At 37.1% G+C, this 17,827-nt stretch overlaps 1 protein-coding gene across 3 annotated transcripts in view; it reads left to right on the top strand.

Moving 5' to 3' along the window:
• The window catches only part of LOC123505106 (adenylosuccinate synthetase isozyme 1 B-like), a 67,533-nt gene extending 52,615 nt beyond the window's left edge, over positions 1–14,918 (top strand). Inside the window, exons 9-11 of one of the 3 annotated variants that reach the window (XM_045256158.1) lie at positions 6,425–6,545; positions 7,068–7,167; positions 14,380–14,918. In XM_045256158.1, coding sequence (XP_045112093.1) covers positions 6,425–6,545; positions 7,068–7,120 — 174 coding nt within the window. In that variant the 3' untranslated portion in view covers positions 7,121–7,167; positions 14,380–14,918. Of the gene's footprint in view, positions 1–6,424; positions 6,546–7,067; positions 8,371–14,379 lie in introns of those variants that run through there. The other 2 variants (XM_045256156.1, XM_045256155.1) reach the window with 2 other exon arrangements.
• Positions 14,919–17,827: the final 2,909 nt, after the last annotated feature.

The raw sequence follows: 17,827 nt of genomic DNA, 5'->3' as shown, positions 1-17,827 counted from the left end.
TCCATAGTAATCTTTCATGTGGCACTTTATCAAACGCCTTTTTTAAATCTAAATAAATACAGTCAATCCATCCCTCTCTCTCTCTCTTGTACTTTATCAACTATTCTAAAGTAGAAACTCATCAACTATTCTAGAGTAGAAACTCAATAAATTTGTTACACATGACCGACCTTTTCTAAAACCAAATTGGCTATTTGATAATAATTTGTTGTCTTCAAGATACTCAATCCATTGTTTCTTTATTACTCTTTCACACATCGTGTGTGTGTGTGTGTGTGTGTGTGTGTGTGTGTGTGTGTGTGTGTGTGTGTGTGTGTGTGTGTGTGTGTGTGTGTGTGTGTGTGTGTGTGTGTGTGTGTGTGTGTGTGTTACCTACCTGTTGTTTACGGGAGGAGGAATTCAAACTCGTGCTGTCCCGTCTCTATATCTACTCTTATCTAACTTTTCCTTAAATCCTTGAATTGTTTTTGCTTCAACCACTTCTTTCTCCAGCGCATTCCAGATCCCCACAATTCTTTGTGGAAAACTGTATTTTTTTATGCCCTTTGTACACACACTCATGTTCACTTCTCACCCATGCTTCCTCCCACTTCTCATATCTCTTACCACCAGATCATCACAGTCCAACTTCTCAATGCCAGACAGAATCCTATACATAGTGATAAGGTCTCCTCTCTCCCTTCTTTTTTCCAGTGTTGGCAGACTCAATTTTTCCAATCTCTGCTCATAAGACAGATTCACCAAGGTTTGGGGCAGCTTCATCACAGCCCTCTGCATGCATTCCAGCTTCCTCTTATCCCTTGCCATTCTTGGAGACCAAAGTACTGCTGCATACTCCAACCTGGGTCTAATCATTGTAACAATCAACTTCTTGATCATCTCTTCATCCATGAAGCAGAATGCAGTTCTTATGTTCCTTACTAAATTGTACGCTTCACCAGATTTCCTCTTTACATGAACCTCTGACGAGAGGCCCTCCGTCACAGTTATTCCCAGATCTCTCTTTTCAGTCTTTATTTCCAATTCCTCATCCCCCATCTTATATCTGTACACTGGTCTCATACTGCTCTTACCAAAATTCATCTCTCCACACTTCTTGATATTAAATTCCATTTGCCACTCTCTGCTCCACTCCCAATTTGCCACTCTCTGCTCCACTCCCAGATCTTGTCTAAGTCCCTCTGCAATGCCTCACAGTCTTCTTTCTTAGTTATTTTCCTCATTAATTTGGCATCATCTGCAAACAAACTCATATAGCTATTCACTCCTTTCGTCATATCATTTATGTAAACAGCAAACAGTAACGGTGCCAAAACTGACCCCTGAGGTACTCCACTAGTCACTTCCCTCCAAGCTGATTTCCTATCTCTTATTACTGTTCTCATCTCTCTTCCAGTCAGGAAATCACTGATCCATCCTAAAAGCCTACCCCTCAGCCTGCCATGTCCTGTCACTTTCCAGATCAATCTCTAAGATATGAGGGACTTTATCAAATGCTTTCTTCAAGTCTAGATAAATTCCATCCACCCATCCTACCCTTTCTTGTACCACTTCTATGACCCAAGAGTAGAAGTACAATAAATTTGTTGCACATGATCTGCCTTGCCAAAATCCAAACTGCCCATTAGTCAATATTTCCTTCCTTTTTAGATAATCATTCCATATTTTCTTTATTACTGACTCACACAGTTTAACCACAATACTTGTTAATGACACCGCCAGTTGTTTGACGGATTTTCCTTGTTTCCACTCTTAAAAATGGGTACTATATTTGCTTTTTTCCAGTCCTTTGGCACCTGCCCCTGCTGCAGAGATTTCGATATGAGGCTACAAATCTTTTTTGCCAGTTGATCCTTACATTCCCTCAACACCCAATTTGATACTCCATCAGGCCCTTGTGCTTTCCTTACATCCAATCTTTCCAGCATTTCACACACTTCATCCTCCAACACTTCAATTACATCCAGGCCTTCTTCTTCTGTTGGTTCGATCTTTGGTTCAATTAAAGGTTCTTTCATTGGTAAAAACTTTTTGGAAAAACTTATTCAACTCGTCAGCCATGAGTTTTTCCTCTTCAGTGAATTCTCCATCAACTTTCAGCTTGCTTATTTCTTTCTTGTTCTTTAATTTCCCATTAACAAATCTATAGAATAATCTTGGCTCATCCTTACATTTTTCCACAATGTCCCTCTCATACTGTGTATTTACCTATTTGTATTTACCTGTTTGTGTATTACAGGGCCCGAGCTAAGCTCTCTGTGTCCTGTCTCCTTGTCCATTCCTGTCATATCTCTCTTTCATCTGGTTGACACACACCACGTCAACGACATCACTGCTCAGTTTATTCCACTTATCAATGCTACGATGCGGGAAACTGTATTTTCTCACGTCATTTAGACAGATATCCTTTATTAGCTTTTTTCCATGTCCTCGGAGATGATTACTTGTGGTCACCTTTATCAACTCTCTATCCAGTATGTCAATCTTGTTCACCAATTTATACATAGTTATCATGTCTCCTTGTTCTTCTCTCTTCTAATGTGGTCAGCCCCAGCTTCCTCAGTCTTTCCTCATAGTCTAACTCCCTGAGTCCTGGTACCATCCTTGTTGCCAGCCTCTGTACCCTTTCCACCTTCTTCACATTTTTCTTCATATGCGGTGACCAGACACAAGCTGCATATTCTAACTGGGGTCTTATTAAGGTACATAATATCTTCTTCATCATTCCTTCATCTAGGTAGTGGAATGCAAGGCCAATATTTTGAAGCATGTTGTATGTTTTCAAAAAAATCTTGTTAATGTGTTTCTCGGGTGACAAGGTGTTTTGCATGGTTACTCCTAAGTCTTTCTCCTCATTGGTCTCTTTAATTTTCTCATCACCCAGTCTGTAATCCCAGTTTGGTCTGTATCTACTTCTTCCCATTTTCATAACATGGGTCTTGTCTATATTAAATTCCATCTGCCACTCCTTACTCCACTCATATATTTTATCAAGATCTTCCTGTAACTTGTTACAATCTTCCACATTCTTTACTCTCCTCATAATTTTAGTATCGTCCGCAAACATGTTCATGTAACTGTCAATTCCTACTGGCATATCATTAACATAAATAAAAAACATGATGGGACCCAGCACTGACCCTTGTGGAACTCCACTGGTTACCTTCTTCCACTCGGACTTCCTTCCTCTCACCACTGTTCTCATTTCTCTTCCCATTAAGTAATTTTCCATCCATTTTGCTAGTTTATCATTTACTCCTCCAATCTTCTTTAGTTTCCACATCAGTCTATTGTGTGGTACTTTATCAAAGGCCTTTCTCAAGTCCAGGTAGATAGCATCCACCCATCCCTCTCTATGTTGTAGTATGTCAGTCACTCTTGAATAAAAACATAATAAATTGGATACGACGATCTTCCTTTTCTGAAACCAAACTGTCTTTCACTCAGAATGTTTTCACTTTCTAGATACTCACTCCACTTAGCTTTAATTACTTCTTCACATACCTTGCACAATATACTAGTCAACGATACTGGTCTATAATTTAGCGGTTCCATTCTACTACCATTCTTATATATAGGCACAATGTCAGCTCTTTTCCACTCTTTCGGGACTAATCCTGTTCGTATGGAGGTTTCCACAATATCAAATATGGGGTTCAACAATTGATCCTTACATTCATTTAGCAACCTCCCAGATATGCCATCAGGCCCCATTGATTTATTAATATCCAGATTGCTTATAATTTTCCTTACATCTTCCTTAGTAACCATGATGTCCTGCATTTGCTTTATTTCCGTAGGTCTTCCTCCCATAAAATGCTCCTCCATTGTAAACACTTTGCAAAAGTTGTCGTTCAAAATTTCAGCTATATCTCCAGCATCCTCATATACTTCTTTCCCGTTTTTACCTTTTCTATTGCCTCCTTATATTTAGTTTTCCATTTATGAATTTGTAAAACATTTTTGGGTCACTATCACAGTTTTCCACCACCCTCTGTTCATATTCCTTCTGTGCTGTTCTCCTTACTTCAACATATTTATTCCTTGCTGTTTTGTAGACTTCCCTTGATAATACATGACTGTTTTTCTTTGTTCTTTTTTGCTTCTTTACAATTTCTATTAAACCGCTGTTTATTATTTAAAGTCCTCTTTCTGTAATATGGCACAAACTTTTTCACAGCAGAGTTATACAAATCCATAAATTTATCATATTTCACTTGCACATCCCTTTCCTGGTATACCACGGACCAGTCAATTTCATTAAAGAACTCCCTTATATGGTTGTAATTTGCCCTAATATAATTTAATTTTTCCTCCCTGCGTTCCACAATCTTATTCGTGCTTAATTCTGTATCCAGCTCAAAGCTTAGGACATAATGATCGTTTCTCCCCAAGGGACATTTATGTTCAATTTCCTCTTTAGAGATGCCCTGGTAAATACCAAATCCAACCTTGCTGCAACATCTTGTCCCCTGCACCTTGTTGGTGATCTCACCCACTGTGTCATCAAGTTATTTGTTGCTACCTTTAACAATTCCTCTGCCCACTCACCACCGTTCACCACTTAGTAGTCTTCCCACACTATTTCTTTACAATTGAAGTCTCCGACTATCATCACTCTATCCTTTCTGATGAGTTCTTGCTTCATTCTGTCTAGAGTATTTCTCATCACCATTTGGTACTGTTCATATTCCCAAGCACTGGTTCTGGGTGGTATGTATACTGTTATAATATTAATGTCCCTCTTGCCATCTGTTATAAGCATACTTATCACTTCCTCATTTCTCTTACTATAGTTCACCTCCTTCACTATCAGATCTTCCTTAGTAAGAACCATTATACCACCACCTCCTTTATTTTTTCTGTCATTTCTCCATACTTTGTAGTGTTTTACAACAAACCAGTCTAGCTTTATTTCGGGCCTTAGCTTTGTTTCCACTGTACACATTATGTCCAGTTCGTTATTTCTTAGGTAATCCATACATTCTAGCCTCTTAGACAGAAATCCATCTATATTCATGTAAGTCACTTGTATTCCATTCCTAGTCTCTTCCATGTAATGTCTATTCCATCTGTTTTATCCACCACTTCTTTAACCTCCCATTTCTCATCCTCCAAAAAAACTTGGTCTTTTCCTCCTCTGTTCTTTCGTCATTCCTCTCTTTCACTTTAGTTACAAGCTCTTTCATTTTCATTCGCTCATCCTGTGACATATTTCTTCTTATGTAAATTGTTTTGTTTTCTTCAGAGTCCTTAAGTTTCCAAGCCCTCCTCAACAAGTCCTCAGCTGTCACCTGAGACTTTAATTTCAATTTTAATGGTCTATTCTTGCCTTCCTCAAAGGCTCCCAATCTCACACTTTCTTCTACCTCAGCATATAGGTCCTCTTCCTCCACAGAGATCTTATTCAGTAAAGACTTAATCCTGTCATTTTCCTTATTCCTCCTATCTTGCCAGTTTCTGTTAGTTTCCTCCCTCAATCCTGTTATGATCACACATTTTTTCTTTTCAGCAATATCTCTCACCACATACTCATTTTCCTTTAGTTCCTTTACCATTTCACTCTGCGTAATCATTTTATTTTCCTCTTCTTGCTTTTTCACTATCTCCCTAAAGGACCTTTGTACCTCCTGATGTTCGTGGTTCACTTCTTTCATCCTGGCATCAATTAAATTAAGGCATTCCTCCGTCCTCAAGTCCCCTTCGGATATTTTCATCTCCATTTCTAGGAGTTTAGCCTTCATCTCTTCACATTGTTTCCTTAATTGTTGGTTTTCCTTCTCCATCTCTACTTTTTCCTTCAATACCTTTTTATTCGCTATCGTTAACAAATAGATCTCTTTTTTTGAACGAATCATTCTCGGCTATAACTCTATCCAGTTTTTCTTCTATGGACAAAATGTTTAGGAACTTACTTTCCAGTGCCTGGATTCTTGCATCCATATCTAATTTCTCCAGTCCTCTTGGAGTAGTTACAAAACCTTCAAAATCTTTGGGTTGCCTAGGAGTAGCCGCCATGTTTGCTATCGTCAGCTGATTATGGCCAAAACAATCACCGCCACACACTCCTCTCAGGGACCACTCTCCATATCCCTCACTTTCAACACTATGCGACAGTAGGACATCAACAGGACACTAACTCAGAGGTACCCGGGCCGTGTAACACCATAGGTATTTTCACTTCTTCCCGTCTGCAACCGGAGACGAGTTGTCCTCTCCCAGCGACGGCGATGGTGTGTGTGTGTGTGTATGTGTGTTCTAATGTTTTTTAACTTTGTCAACAGGTTGAGTACATTACAATGCCAGGCTGGCAGCAAGATATCTCTCAGTGTCGCACTTATCAAGACTTACCAGTAAATGCGCGCAACTATGTAGAGAAAATCCGTGTGTGTGTGTTCTAATATTTTTTTAACTTTGTCAACAGGTTGAGTACATTACAATGCCAGGCTGGCAGCAAGATACCTCTCAGTGTCGCACTTATCAAGACTTACCAGTAAATGCGCGCAACTATGTAGAGAAAATTGAAGAACTCGTAGATGTACCAGGTATGGCATTTGCTTACATTAGATTTGAAGAAGCACAGACAAACTTACTACTCAAACATAAAATTGGTTACTGTAGTGGTTTTTGTATTGCACTCTGTTTGATGCTTTACTGAAGAATAGTTAGATAGAAGAATAGAAAAGATATGTAGGATAATGAGGTATGTTGTCACTTTAAATGAACATGCATTACTCTATACTGCACAATTATATTATTCTATACACTAAACTTAAACAAAGTTATATAATTGTGAGATTGTTGTAGTAAGCATTGCTGTGTGCTATGAATTTTGATAATATTATTCTATACACTAAACTTAAACAAAGTGATATAATTGTGAGATTGTTGTAGTGAGCATTGCCGTGTGCTATGAATTTTGATAAGAAAGGCATGCATGTACATTGACAATTGCAAATATGGCTTTATTCCGGAAACATTAGTTTTCCGGTATGACTGTCAGAGTATTGGTGTGCTTAACCATGAGAGAGAGAGAGAGAGAGATTAATTTATTGTTTTCATTCTAGTTAAATGGATTGGTGTTGGCAAGTCGAGAGCCTCCATGATCACAGTGTTCTAGAAGGGCAGCATTACCTTCTGTCAACACTGTGGCATGCCTCAATTCACGTAAGTTCTCTTGTATAAAGGTTGTTTCAAAATAGAGTGCTTTTATTTCAAGTATTCTTAAAGGAATTGATTGAGTGATTATGTTGTGAGATATATTTATAAGTTATTTGATGTCAATCACACAGTATGCTATGGTATAAAATTTTTGCTGTTTGAATAAGAAATATCTGGATTAATTTTTTCACATCAGCGTGAAAATTGCATTTGAAATATGTTGTTATATTATTTTTTTTTTTTTTTTTTTTTTTTATAATTAGGTATTTATTCGTAAGGTTGTGGTAGAGGAAGTAAAGGTGGTTATATATTTCTATATAGAAAATTTAGATGAAATTTATTGCAAAATAATGTACATTACTTGAAAGTACTTTTTTATAATTAAGAATCTTGTTTGCAATTACAGTAGTACACTGTCTATTTATATGCCAGGATTTCTATAAGAATGTTTGTCTGCCTGTCTTTCTGTCTGTCTAACAAACAGTATGCTTAGGTGGATGGTTGGACATACCCTAGACATGGTGCTTTGTTTTTTGTATCACATATTTTGTACCCTCAATAATTTGAGATATTCCTTATTTTCTTGAGAATGAAATATTCATGTTGAGAAACTCCTCACTCTTGTCTGATTTTCTATGTAGTTATTGAGTTTATGCACAGGGATGCATTAAATCTTTAGGATAAGGTTTCATGGCTTTCTTTCACTTTCATCTTGTAGCTTTCTTCAGTGGGATTTTGTTTTGAATAAATAAGCAGAATTTAAAATTTACTTTTCTTTTGCACATAACAGATAAACATGCATTGTTAGTGTTCTATTGTGTCTTATTACTTTCTTTGCATAAAAATAGATATAATTATTATGATACATCTTTTTATATAAAAGCAATGTGAACAGAATTCAAATCCTAATATTTGATGTGGTTTGCTTTTAGATTTATTAGTTAAGTGTATTTAAATATTCCTTCTTTCCTGTGTTACGTAGAAATCACTACAATTATGTTGCCAACATTCTTCTTTTGTATTAAAGATTGCATATCAAATAAATAAATTATATTACTTTATTCCCCATTGTTTTCAAAATTGTTGTTATTGTTGATCGTAATAGAGTAGCTAGTTTCCGTGAGTGGCCATTTTTGTACACTTTAGTACTGATTGACTGTCCCAAGTTAAGGAGGGAAGGCAAGATCCCAATAAAAGATCTCCGAGAAATTTATATTTTATAAAACCAGTTTATTTATTTACATTCTCTTTTGTTATATTTTTTATATTATATTTGTTATTTACGAATATAGTCAATTATTGATTAAAGCTATTTTTATTTCATTTGAGTTGATATTTAAGGAGATATGATTAAATAACGTAATTTATTCAATTTAACATGGGCTACTTCGACTTGATGATGCCTTGCACATCCATGATGCTTCTGGTGGGAACTGCACTGAGACGCTCCTGGCTGGATTCTTAAAGAATACCTTCCACCTTCATCTGTTGAAGGATACTTTCCAGGAGAAATTGGTATTCTTAAGAACAAATGCTGCCTTCCCACAGCTTGGGAAGGCAACAGTCAGGCAGGATTTACCTTCACCACGAAGGCAAACCAAGACCCATGTCTTCATCATTACCTTCGCATAAATTTTGCCTAAATACTTACCTGTTATTAGTTTTTTTTGTGAACTAATATAGAAAGAAAATATATTGGTTACCGTTCAAATAGCCTACAGTATTTGATGGCTTATAAGACGCCTCATGGAGTAATGGCATCACATTAAAAAATGCAAGGAAGCTTATCTGTGTCAAGATCAAGATTTCTGATACAATCACGTTTGTTTTGGTTCGTACAATGGGTGGTGCATGGTCACTTCAGAAACTCTTCCTGCCTGGTGTCATTCTATGTGAATTACCAGTAAGTATGAACTATTGTATATTGGTACCTTGAAAGAAAAAGTTATTTTATGGTGTTGTACTATCATCACTTTGTTTACATCTGCAAAGATGTTTGTGGTTTGAATTTTTAGCCTCTGTTGCCACCAACCACTGTCTCAATACTGAACCTTGGCCTCCTAGGATGCAGGGTCATTTTTTGATATTTCTTTTTTGAGGAAAAGCTGTGTCTTATGAGCCATCAAATATGGTATATATATATATATATATATATATATATATATATATATATATATATATATATATATATATATATATATATATATACACACACACACAGTAAATCCTCGTTATACGGTACATATGCATTCCTGAAAACCTTAATACAAATCAAAATTACTGTATACTCAACCTATTATAACATGTAATAATAGGGGATGTATTCCAGCATGTCGAAAGTCACCCCTACACACATGAAAATACATGAAAATAATCATATAGAAAAATGTGAAGTACAGTACTGCTCAAAAAAAAAAAAAAAAAAAAATTTATTTGCCTTTCACTCGCCACGTATTCTATCTGATGATGTCCTTCCCAAGGCTAAGGAACAGTAGGGATTTCAGCCCTTACTCATAATATCCACAAAAAAACATGCTGCTAGGATTTCATTTGTGTTCAGTGAAAAATGTGGTAAGAGACTGATTGTTGTGGTGGCCGCGCGGTGTGGTGGCGCTACGGTATGGTGTAAACAAAACACGAGCGGATACCTTATCTGTGAAATTTTCTTACTATAAATAGAATCAAGGGTAGTAACTACCAAACACCGTAAGTGTGAATTTACCGGATAAAGAAGTACTGTACAAGGAGGACTTGCTGTGTGTATTTACCTAGTTGTAGTTTTACAGGGCCTGGGCTTTATGCTCGTGTGGCCCTGTCTCCATATTTACACATCCAATCTTACTTGAAAACTATGCACACTTGTTGCAGACACTACTTCTTCACTCAAACTGTTCCACGTCTCAATACATCTTTGCGGGAAACTATACTTTTTAATATCTCTTATACATCTCCCTTCCTCAGCTTCTTACTATGCGATCTTATGCTTCGACTGGCATATTCTTCTCTCAGGATCAGATACTCATTGTCCACTTGGTCCATTCCGTTTATCAATTTATAAACTAGTATGAGATCCCCTCTCTCCCTTCTCTGCTCCAATGTTGGAAGATCCATAACCTTTAGTCTCTCCTCATATGTCATCTCTTCAAGTTCTGGGACCATTCTTGTAGCCATTTTTTGTAGTCTCTCCAGCTTCCTTATGTGTTTCTTTTTGTGAGGGGTCCACACTACTCCTGCATATTCCAATCTGGGTCTTATTATAGTACTTATCAGTTTCTTGATCATTTCTTTGTCCATGTAGTGAAATGCTATTCCAATACTCCTTAGCAAATTGTGTATCTCTGAAAATTCTATCAATATGGCTTGCCGGTTGATTATTTTTTTCCGTTATCACTCCCAAATCCTTTTCCTTTTTTACTTTCTCCAGTTCTACTCCATCTCCCATCTTATAGATTCCCACTGGTCGTCTTTCACTCTTTCCCATTTCCATGACATGGCTTTTGTCCACATTGAATTCCATCTCCCATTTTTTTACTCCATTTCCAGATCTTGTGTAAGTCTTCCTGCAGTATTTCACAATCCTCTTTTTGTTTTATAACTCTGCACAGTTTCGCATCGTCCGCAAACAGATTTGTGTAGCTGTTCACTCCCTCTGGCATGTCGTTTATATATATGAGAAAAAGTATTGGCGCCAATACTGAGCCCTGTGGCACTCCGCTGTCTACTGCTCTCCACTTGGACTTCATATCTTTAACTAATGTCCTTATTTCTCTCCCCCTCAAGTGTGTGTGAATATATATATATATATATATATATATATATATATATATATATATATATATATATATATATATATATACACTGATCCCTCGTTTATCATGGTTAATGGATATCAGAACCCCACGCGAAAGGTGAAAAACCACGAAGTAGGATTTGCCCCCTCCATAGGAATTTTGGTGTATGTGTATGTGGGTACCAGAATGTTTAAAGTATGTAAATAGTATTTATACTTTACATCTACAATGTTTTACTTAAATCTATTTAATTATAAAACCTTATACAGTAATTATACATTTTCTCTCTCTCTCTCTCTCTCTCTCTCTCTCTCTCTCTCTCTCTCTCTCTCTCTCTCTCTCTCTCTCTCTCTCTCTCTTTCCTATGCTTTATCATACAGCACAGTGATATTTGCAAGCAATCGCATGATCAAATCTGTATTGGGCTTTTATTTAAGCATTTTTAAAAATATAAGTGAGAGGAAAATCCATAACTTAAATAGACATTCAGAATGTTTTAAATTGATAGATACCTGACAATTTTTACCTTTGCTGTGGTTGTAGACTCCTTGAAAAGCCAGCTGAAAGCTGCATGATGATAGAAAGATTAGTCCAACTTGATTTTTTCTCCAATTTTAGGACACAATGTAGATATTTGACTACAAATAAAATAAATATTTTTGGATTGTTAGTTAAGTTGTTTTGAGAACAGTAGGGTTATATTTGTGTTATGTGCTTCTAAGTGGTTTTGCAGGAGAAAATATATGTGAAGAATTTTTATGTTAATCATAATTTTACTGCTAAATTAGGATGGAAAAAAATATGAGTTATATTTTAGCAATTTTGAAAGGTTAGAGCTTAAGATCCAAATACTTATTTTTGTAATGAGACAGCCCATAACCATGATATAGCAACAGAGCTGGGCATGTTACTGGATATTGGGTAGTCTGGTACCACTCTTCCGGACCTCGAAATACAGATAGTCTGTACCTGTACTTCTGCGCCTAAAATTTTTTTCCCCCTTGTCCAGTACCGCACCTCTGCACCTCCAGTACCGTATCCAAAACTATTAAAGCACGCCTGAAATATCTACTCCGCACCTCAAAAAATATAACAAAATACAAGGCAATGATATATTGGAGCTCCATATACACTCGACTCGAAACAACGGACAAATGTGTGCACGACCCTGTCCGTAGATTGCAAAAGTCCATTCTTTGCAAAAGTATGTAAAAAACTGTATAAAATGTACGTAAAATATGTACAATTTTCTAATTTTCGTATTAGTTCAAGATTAGCAGCCACTGGAAGAGCCTTTTGATTATGCTTCACTGGTTTACTAAGTTTAGGAGGCATTTTGGATAGGTTAAGCACTCATGGGAAGGGTACAAATGCATTAAAAAGCCGTGGTAAGCACTGGACAATGTTCACTGTTGGTTGAAAATGCACGGACTGAAGATTAAACATGGCGGCCAACAGCTGATGACGTGACCAACCCCCTACCTACCGGACAATAATTTGCCGGGAACGGACAATCGCACGCATTTTAATATTCGTCCGTAGATTAAACCGGACTCCAGAATTTGTCCGTAGTTTCCAAAATCCATTGATGGAAGGTTTGTTGTTTCGAGGGTTGAGTGTATATACATATATATATATATATATATATATATATATATATATATATATATATATATATATATATATATACACAGTAAGGTCCCGGGTTACGTCGGTCTCGAGTTACGTCAAACTCGCACTTACGTCAGTCCACTATAAGGCAATTTAAGATTTAAAAAATTGAAAATTTATAAATCGTAAAGTGCGGGGTTGGTTGTTATTATTGGCCGCCAGGTGTCACTAGTGGTTATCCGCCACACCGCCCACCTCATGCTTGAATATAATAACACTATGTACCTCAGTTCCACCACACCGTCGCCCCTGGCAAGAGTGTCTCTACATCTGCGTTTGCTGACTATCTTAGTATCTTGCTCAATGGCACCAAAAAGAAAACTCCGGAGTGATAGCAGTGATGCTAAGAAAAGGAAAACCATTACGCTACAAGAAAAAGTGGACATAATTAAAAGACATGAGAAGGGAGGCAGCAGCTGTGTGTAAGGGAGTGAAGAAGAAAATGGGAAGCCCGTTACCATGACAACGGGTAGATTGACGACCTTGAGGGCTCATGCACCTATCTATCACAATAATAACAACTCCGGAGCCTTCGCCTGGGCCACACGACACTCGCAGCTCACTTGCACCGTCTGCGCTTGTCTGCTGATCCCTATTGCCCTTTCCTATTGCATTTCCTGCTCCGCTGCCCACGCTTCTACTCCCACCGCACTGCACTACGCTCCCAGCTGTCCGTCCTGGGCGTCACAACATTCGACCTGCCTACCCTCCTGGCGGCCTCAGGCGTACACCCCTCTGGCAACATGCAGTCCTTCGTCATGCCCTAATCAACAACAAAAACAAGCTTGTGTTTCATATTCCTACATACTTGTAAATAATATAACAATATAACCTTTTACTTATATAATGCTTCTACTCCTACCACACTCCACAAAGCTCCCAGCTGTCCGCCCTGGGCGTCACAACATTCGACCTGCCCACCCTCCTGGCGGCCTCAGACCGCCCTTCTCGGCAACCTGCAGTCCTTCGTGTTCGCGGCCCTAATCAATATATTCCTACATAGTTGTAAATAATATACCAATATAACAATATAACCTTTTACTTACCTGAATAACCATAAAAAATGATTGGTTGAAAACTCGATAATATGCTTTGAAAGTACAAAAACTCGAGTTACGTACAAAATCGACTTACGTCATGTTTCAGGAACGTAACTCTGACGTAACTCGGGACCTTACTGTATATATATATATATATATATATATATATATATATATATATATATATATATATATATATATATATATGCCTAGTAACACAGACTGCCAAAAAACACCCAAAATTAATGCTATGGAGTGTGGACTGTTTGTTGTCTTTATTTGTTTATTTATTTATTTATTTTTTATCCTTGAAAATCTCAAGTGTGGAAGTAGAGACTTGAAATTTTTCCATTCCTTGCTTGTCTTAGGTGTGAAAGTATGGACTTAAAATTTCACCTTTCCATACCAATATATTGTTATTTTCACACTTTTGAAAACTTTTACACACTTCGGACCTCCACACCTCGTTTGGTGATCCACAGGTATGGAGGAGTGGAGGTGTGGACCAAGGTACAGAAGTGCCCAGCTCTGTATATCAATATAGCATAAATCTCTTAATTTAGAAAAGGGTGAGTAGTAACTCTTAACTATTGCTCATTCTTTCTGATAAGTTATTAGAATATGTAGAAGCAGCTATATGTAGAAGGAAAGCTGTAACTAAGCAAGTTAGTATTATGAGTAATACTTTTCACTAATGACAAATATTTCTTTCCCAGCAGAACAGTCCTCCTCCCGTCCATTGTAAGACAGTGTGGTGTTTGACACCTTAAAAAAAAAGTACCTGGAATGTGTTGTGTTGGACAGTTTTAAGCAGCTATTTTGCTGGTTAATTTTTCAGCTGAAGACAAATTTTGAATATTGAATAAAATCACATACATTTATTCATATTCTACTGTCTTAGACAGGTTTGAAATATGTATTTTGTTTTATAATAGCCATGATGAAATATATGGGTTTCCCTTTCTAATCATTGCTGAGGCCTTTATTCTGCAGTGGGGCTCATACAGGTTGATATAACAGAAGAGCTAGGAACACTATTAATTTCCTGTGGATGGTCTCCTTCAACATGTAACAGTATTCACAAAGGACAGTAATATGTTAACTAAAGTATTCATCTAGTTTTGCTTGTGCTGAAGATTTGGGTATTGGTAATTGTAAACTTTGCCTTATATAGAAGATAGTTTTTAAGTTTTATTTTATTATTTAGAACTATTGAATATATATTGCATTATGGTATCAATGTACTTGGTTATATATAAAGTTATTTGTGTGAGAGAATATTTGAGTAATTGTTTGCCTTTTCAAAGTTGAATAATTTAGGATTATGTTTACATCTAAGAGGTTAGGATTTCTTTCATTATTCAATGTAGTGTTGAAGTGTCATTTAATGAGGAGAGAATATTGCTATACCAACCCGCATACTGAGCTCTGATAGGCTAAAGATCTCTCACTGCAAACATCATTGTTAACAATGTTTTTTTTTTTTTTTTTTTTTTTTTTTTTCTTTTCTTTTTTATACTCATTTTTCTTACATCAACATGGACTGTTGTTTGTATTCATCACTACTTTCAACATCTGTATTTTTTAATAACCAGAGCTAAGGTCAAATGTAGTAAGTAAGCTAAGAATCTCAAAATGGATAGATCATCATCAATTTATGCTTTGTAAGCAGTCAAATTGTGTGCTTGCTACCTGTCGCCAGTCATTTTTGCAGTTGCTTGAATTTCAAGTTCTCTATTGTAATTAATTGTCCAAAGGGAAGCAATGGACTATCACGGATAAAAGCAGTTATATACCTTGTAAATAGATTGTGTCAACAGTCTACCATAAGCTAAGAATGAATAGTACTTTTTGATACTAATATATGGATTTGGAAAATACATACATTCTCACAATTTCAACTGAACATATATCATCTGTTCAGGGGATGCTGTGAACTCACCATCAAAGCTAGTTGTGAACTTGCTGAACATTTCTCTTTGTCTCACAACTCAAGAGGGCAGTCACAGCCTGCCCTGTAAAGACAAGTCTCCTTCTTCAGACAAAACTACACTTACTGTGGACAAACCTTTCACTTAAAATTTAAAAAGATGGCAACTCCAACACCAGCCTCATAGTCCTCTTCTGGGGAGGAGACCATTAATGTCCCCAAGTCAGACTGCTATCTCAGTATTGATCATAAATGTCTTGACACCTCCCTCAACTTTTTTTCATTAACTTCTGCAACATGCACAATCTTAGATCTAATTTTCAATTTGTAGAACACCACCTCTCCTCTACACTTTTCCTCATGGAAACACAGGTTTCTGAGGCAACTGAAAGAGCCACTTTTCTGTTCCCTTCTATTTTCTCTATCCTCATTTTCATTCTTAAGCAGAATGCTGCATATATATGCACGACAACTTGACTTGCTCTCATGCCCACACTCTTGAATCTTCCAAGTTTTCACTATCTGGCTTTGACTTGAAAGTCGTTCTCTAACTAAATTTATCTGTGCTGCCTATCTCTCCCCTAACTCCTCTGACTATAAGAAATACTTTGACGATTTACTTCTAAAATGGAGCACATTCTATCTCTCTATCCTTTCATGTAGATCTCCATCCTTATAGATTTCAATGTTCACCACCAACTTTGGCATTATTCTCCTTTCACTGACCATCCTAATGAACTAGCCTTCAACTTTGCTATCCTCCATAAGCTAGAGTAACTGGTGCACCACCCTTACTCATATTCCTGACCGTCTTGGCTATATGCTCAACATACTTGACCTGTTCCTCACCTCTAATCCTTCTCCTTATACTATTACCCTATCTTCTTCGTTGGATTCCTTCAATCACAATCTCATTACTGTATCTTGTCCTATTTCTCCAATCCTTTCTCAGGATCACCAAAGCAGAGGTGCCTCTAGCATATTGGTTATGCCAGTTGGGGAGATCTGAGGAGATATTATGCTGATTTTCCTTGGAATGATTACTGTTTCGTGTCAGAGACGCATCTCTTTGTGCTGAAAGCATAACAGAAATGATAGTGTCTGGCATGGAAGCATACATTTCTCACTCTTTTCTCAACCTAAACCTTGTAAACCTTGGTTTGACACAGCCTGTTCTAGTAGAGAGGTTGCCAACAAAAGGTACTTGAGCCTTCTATCACCTGAATCTCATGCACTTTATGTTTTTGCCCAGAATCATGCCAAGTCTGTTCTTCAACTTGCCAATCACTCCTTCATTAATAGAAAATGTCAAAATTTTTAAAAAACCAACTTCCCTTGAGACTTTTGGCATGCATCTGGCCAAAAACATCTCCAATAACTTTAATTCTTCATTTTTCCCTCCTGTACTTCATCCTAATGGCAACAATGCCATCACATCTGTCTCTAAAGCTGAAGTCTTCTCTCAGACATTTGCAAATAACTATACTTTGGATGATTCTGAGCTTGTCCCTCTCTTCCTCCCTCTGACCATTTCATGCATTCAATTAAAATTTTTCGTAATTATGTTTTCCATGCCCTCGCTAGCCTAAAGCCTTGGAAAGCTTATGGACCTGATGGGATCCCTTGTATTGTTTTTAAAAACTGTGCCTCCATACTTGCATCTTGCCTGGCCAAACTCTTCAAACTCTGTCTATCAACTTTTACCTTTCTTGCTGGAGTTTTACCTACATTGAGCCTGTTCTTAAAAAGGGTAACTTCTAATCCCTCAGTTTCCTGCCCTATAGCTTTAGTCACTTGCCTGTTTAAAATCTTTGAATCTAGCCTCAGTAGAAAATTTAAAGATCCGTCACTTCACAATCTTCTACCTGATCGCCAGTATGGCTTCTGTCAAGATCACTCTGCTGGTGCTGGTTTTGCTTACTGAGTCTTGGTCATCTTCTTTTAGAGATTTGAGTGAAACTTTTACTGTTGCATTAGACATGTCAAAAACTTTTGATAGAGTCTGGCACAAAGCTTTGATCTTAAAACTACCCTCCTATGGTTTATATCCTTCTCTCTTCAACTTTATTTCAAGTGTCCTCTCCGACTGTTCTATTGCTGCTATGGTAGAGGGTCACTGTTCTTCTAAATCTATTGACAGTGGTGTTCCTCAAGGTTCTGTCTTGTCACTCAGTCTCTTTGTTATTCATTAATGATCTGTTTAACCAAACTTCTTGCCCTATGCACTCTTATGC

Source organism: Portunus trituberculatus, chromosome 17 (assembly GCF_017591435.1).
Source record: "Portunus trituberculatus isolate SZX2019 chromosome 17, ASM1759143v1, whole genome shotgun sequence".
Lineage (NCBI taxonomy): Eukaryota > Metazoa > Arthropoda > Malacostraca > Decapoda > Portunidae > Portunus > Portunus trituberculatus.
This window is presented reverse-complemented; position numbering and strand designations above follow the sequence as displayed.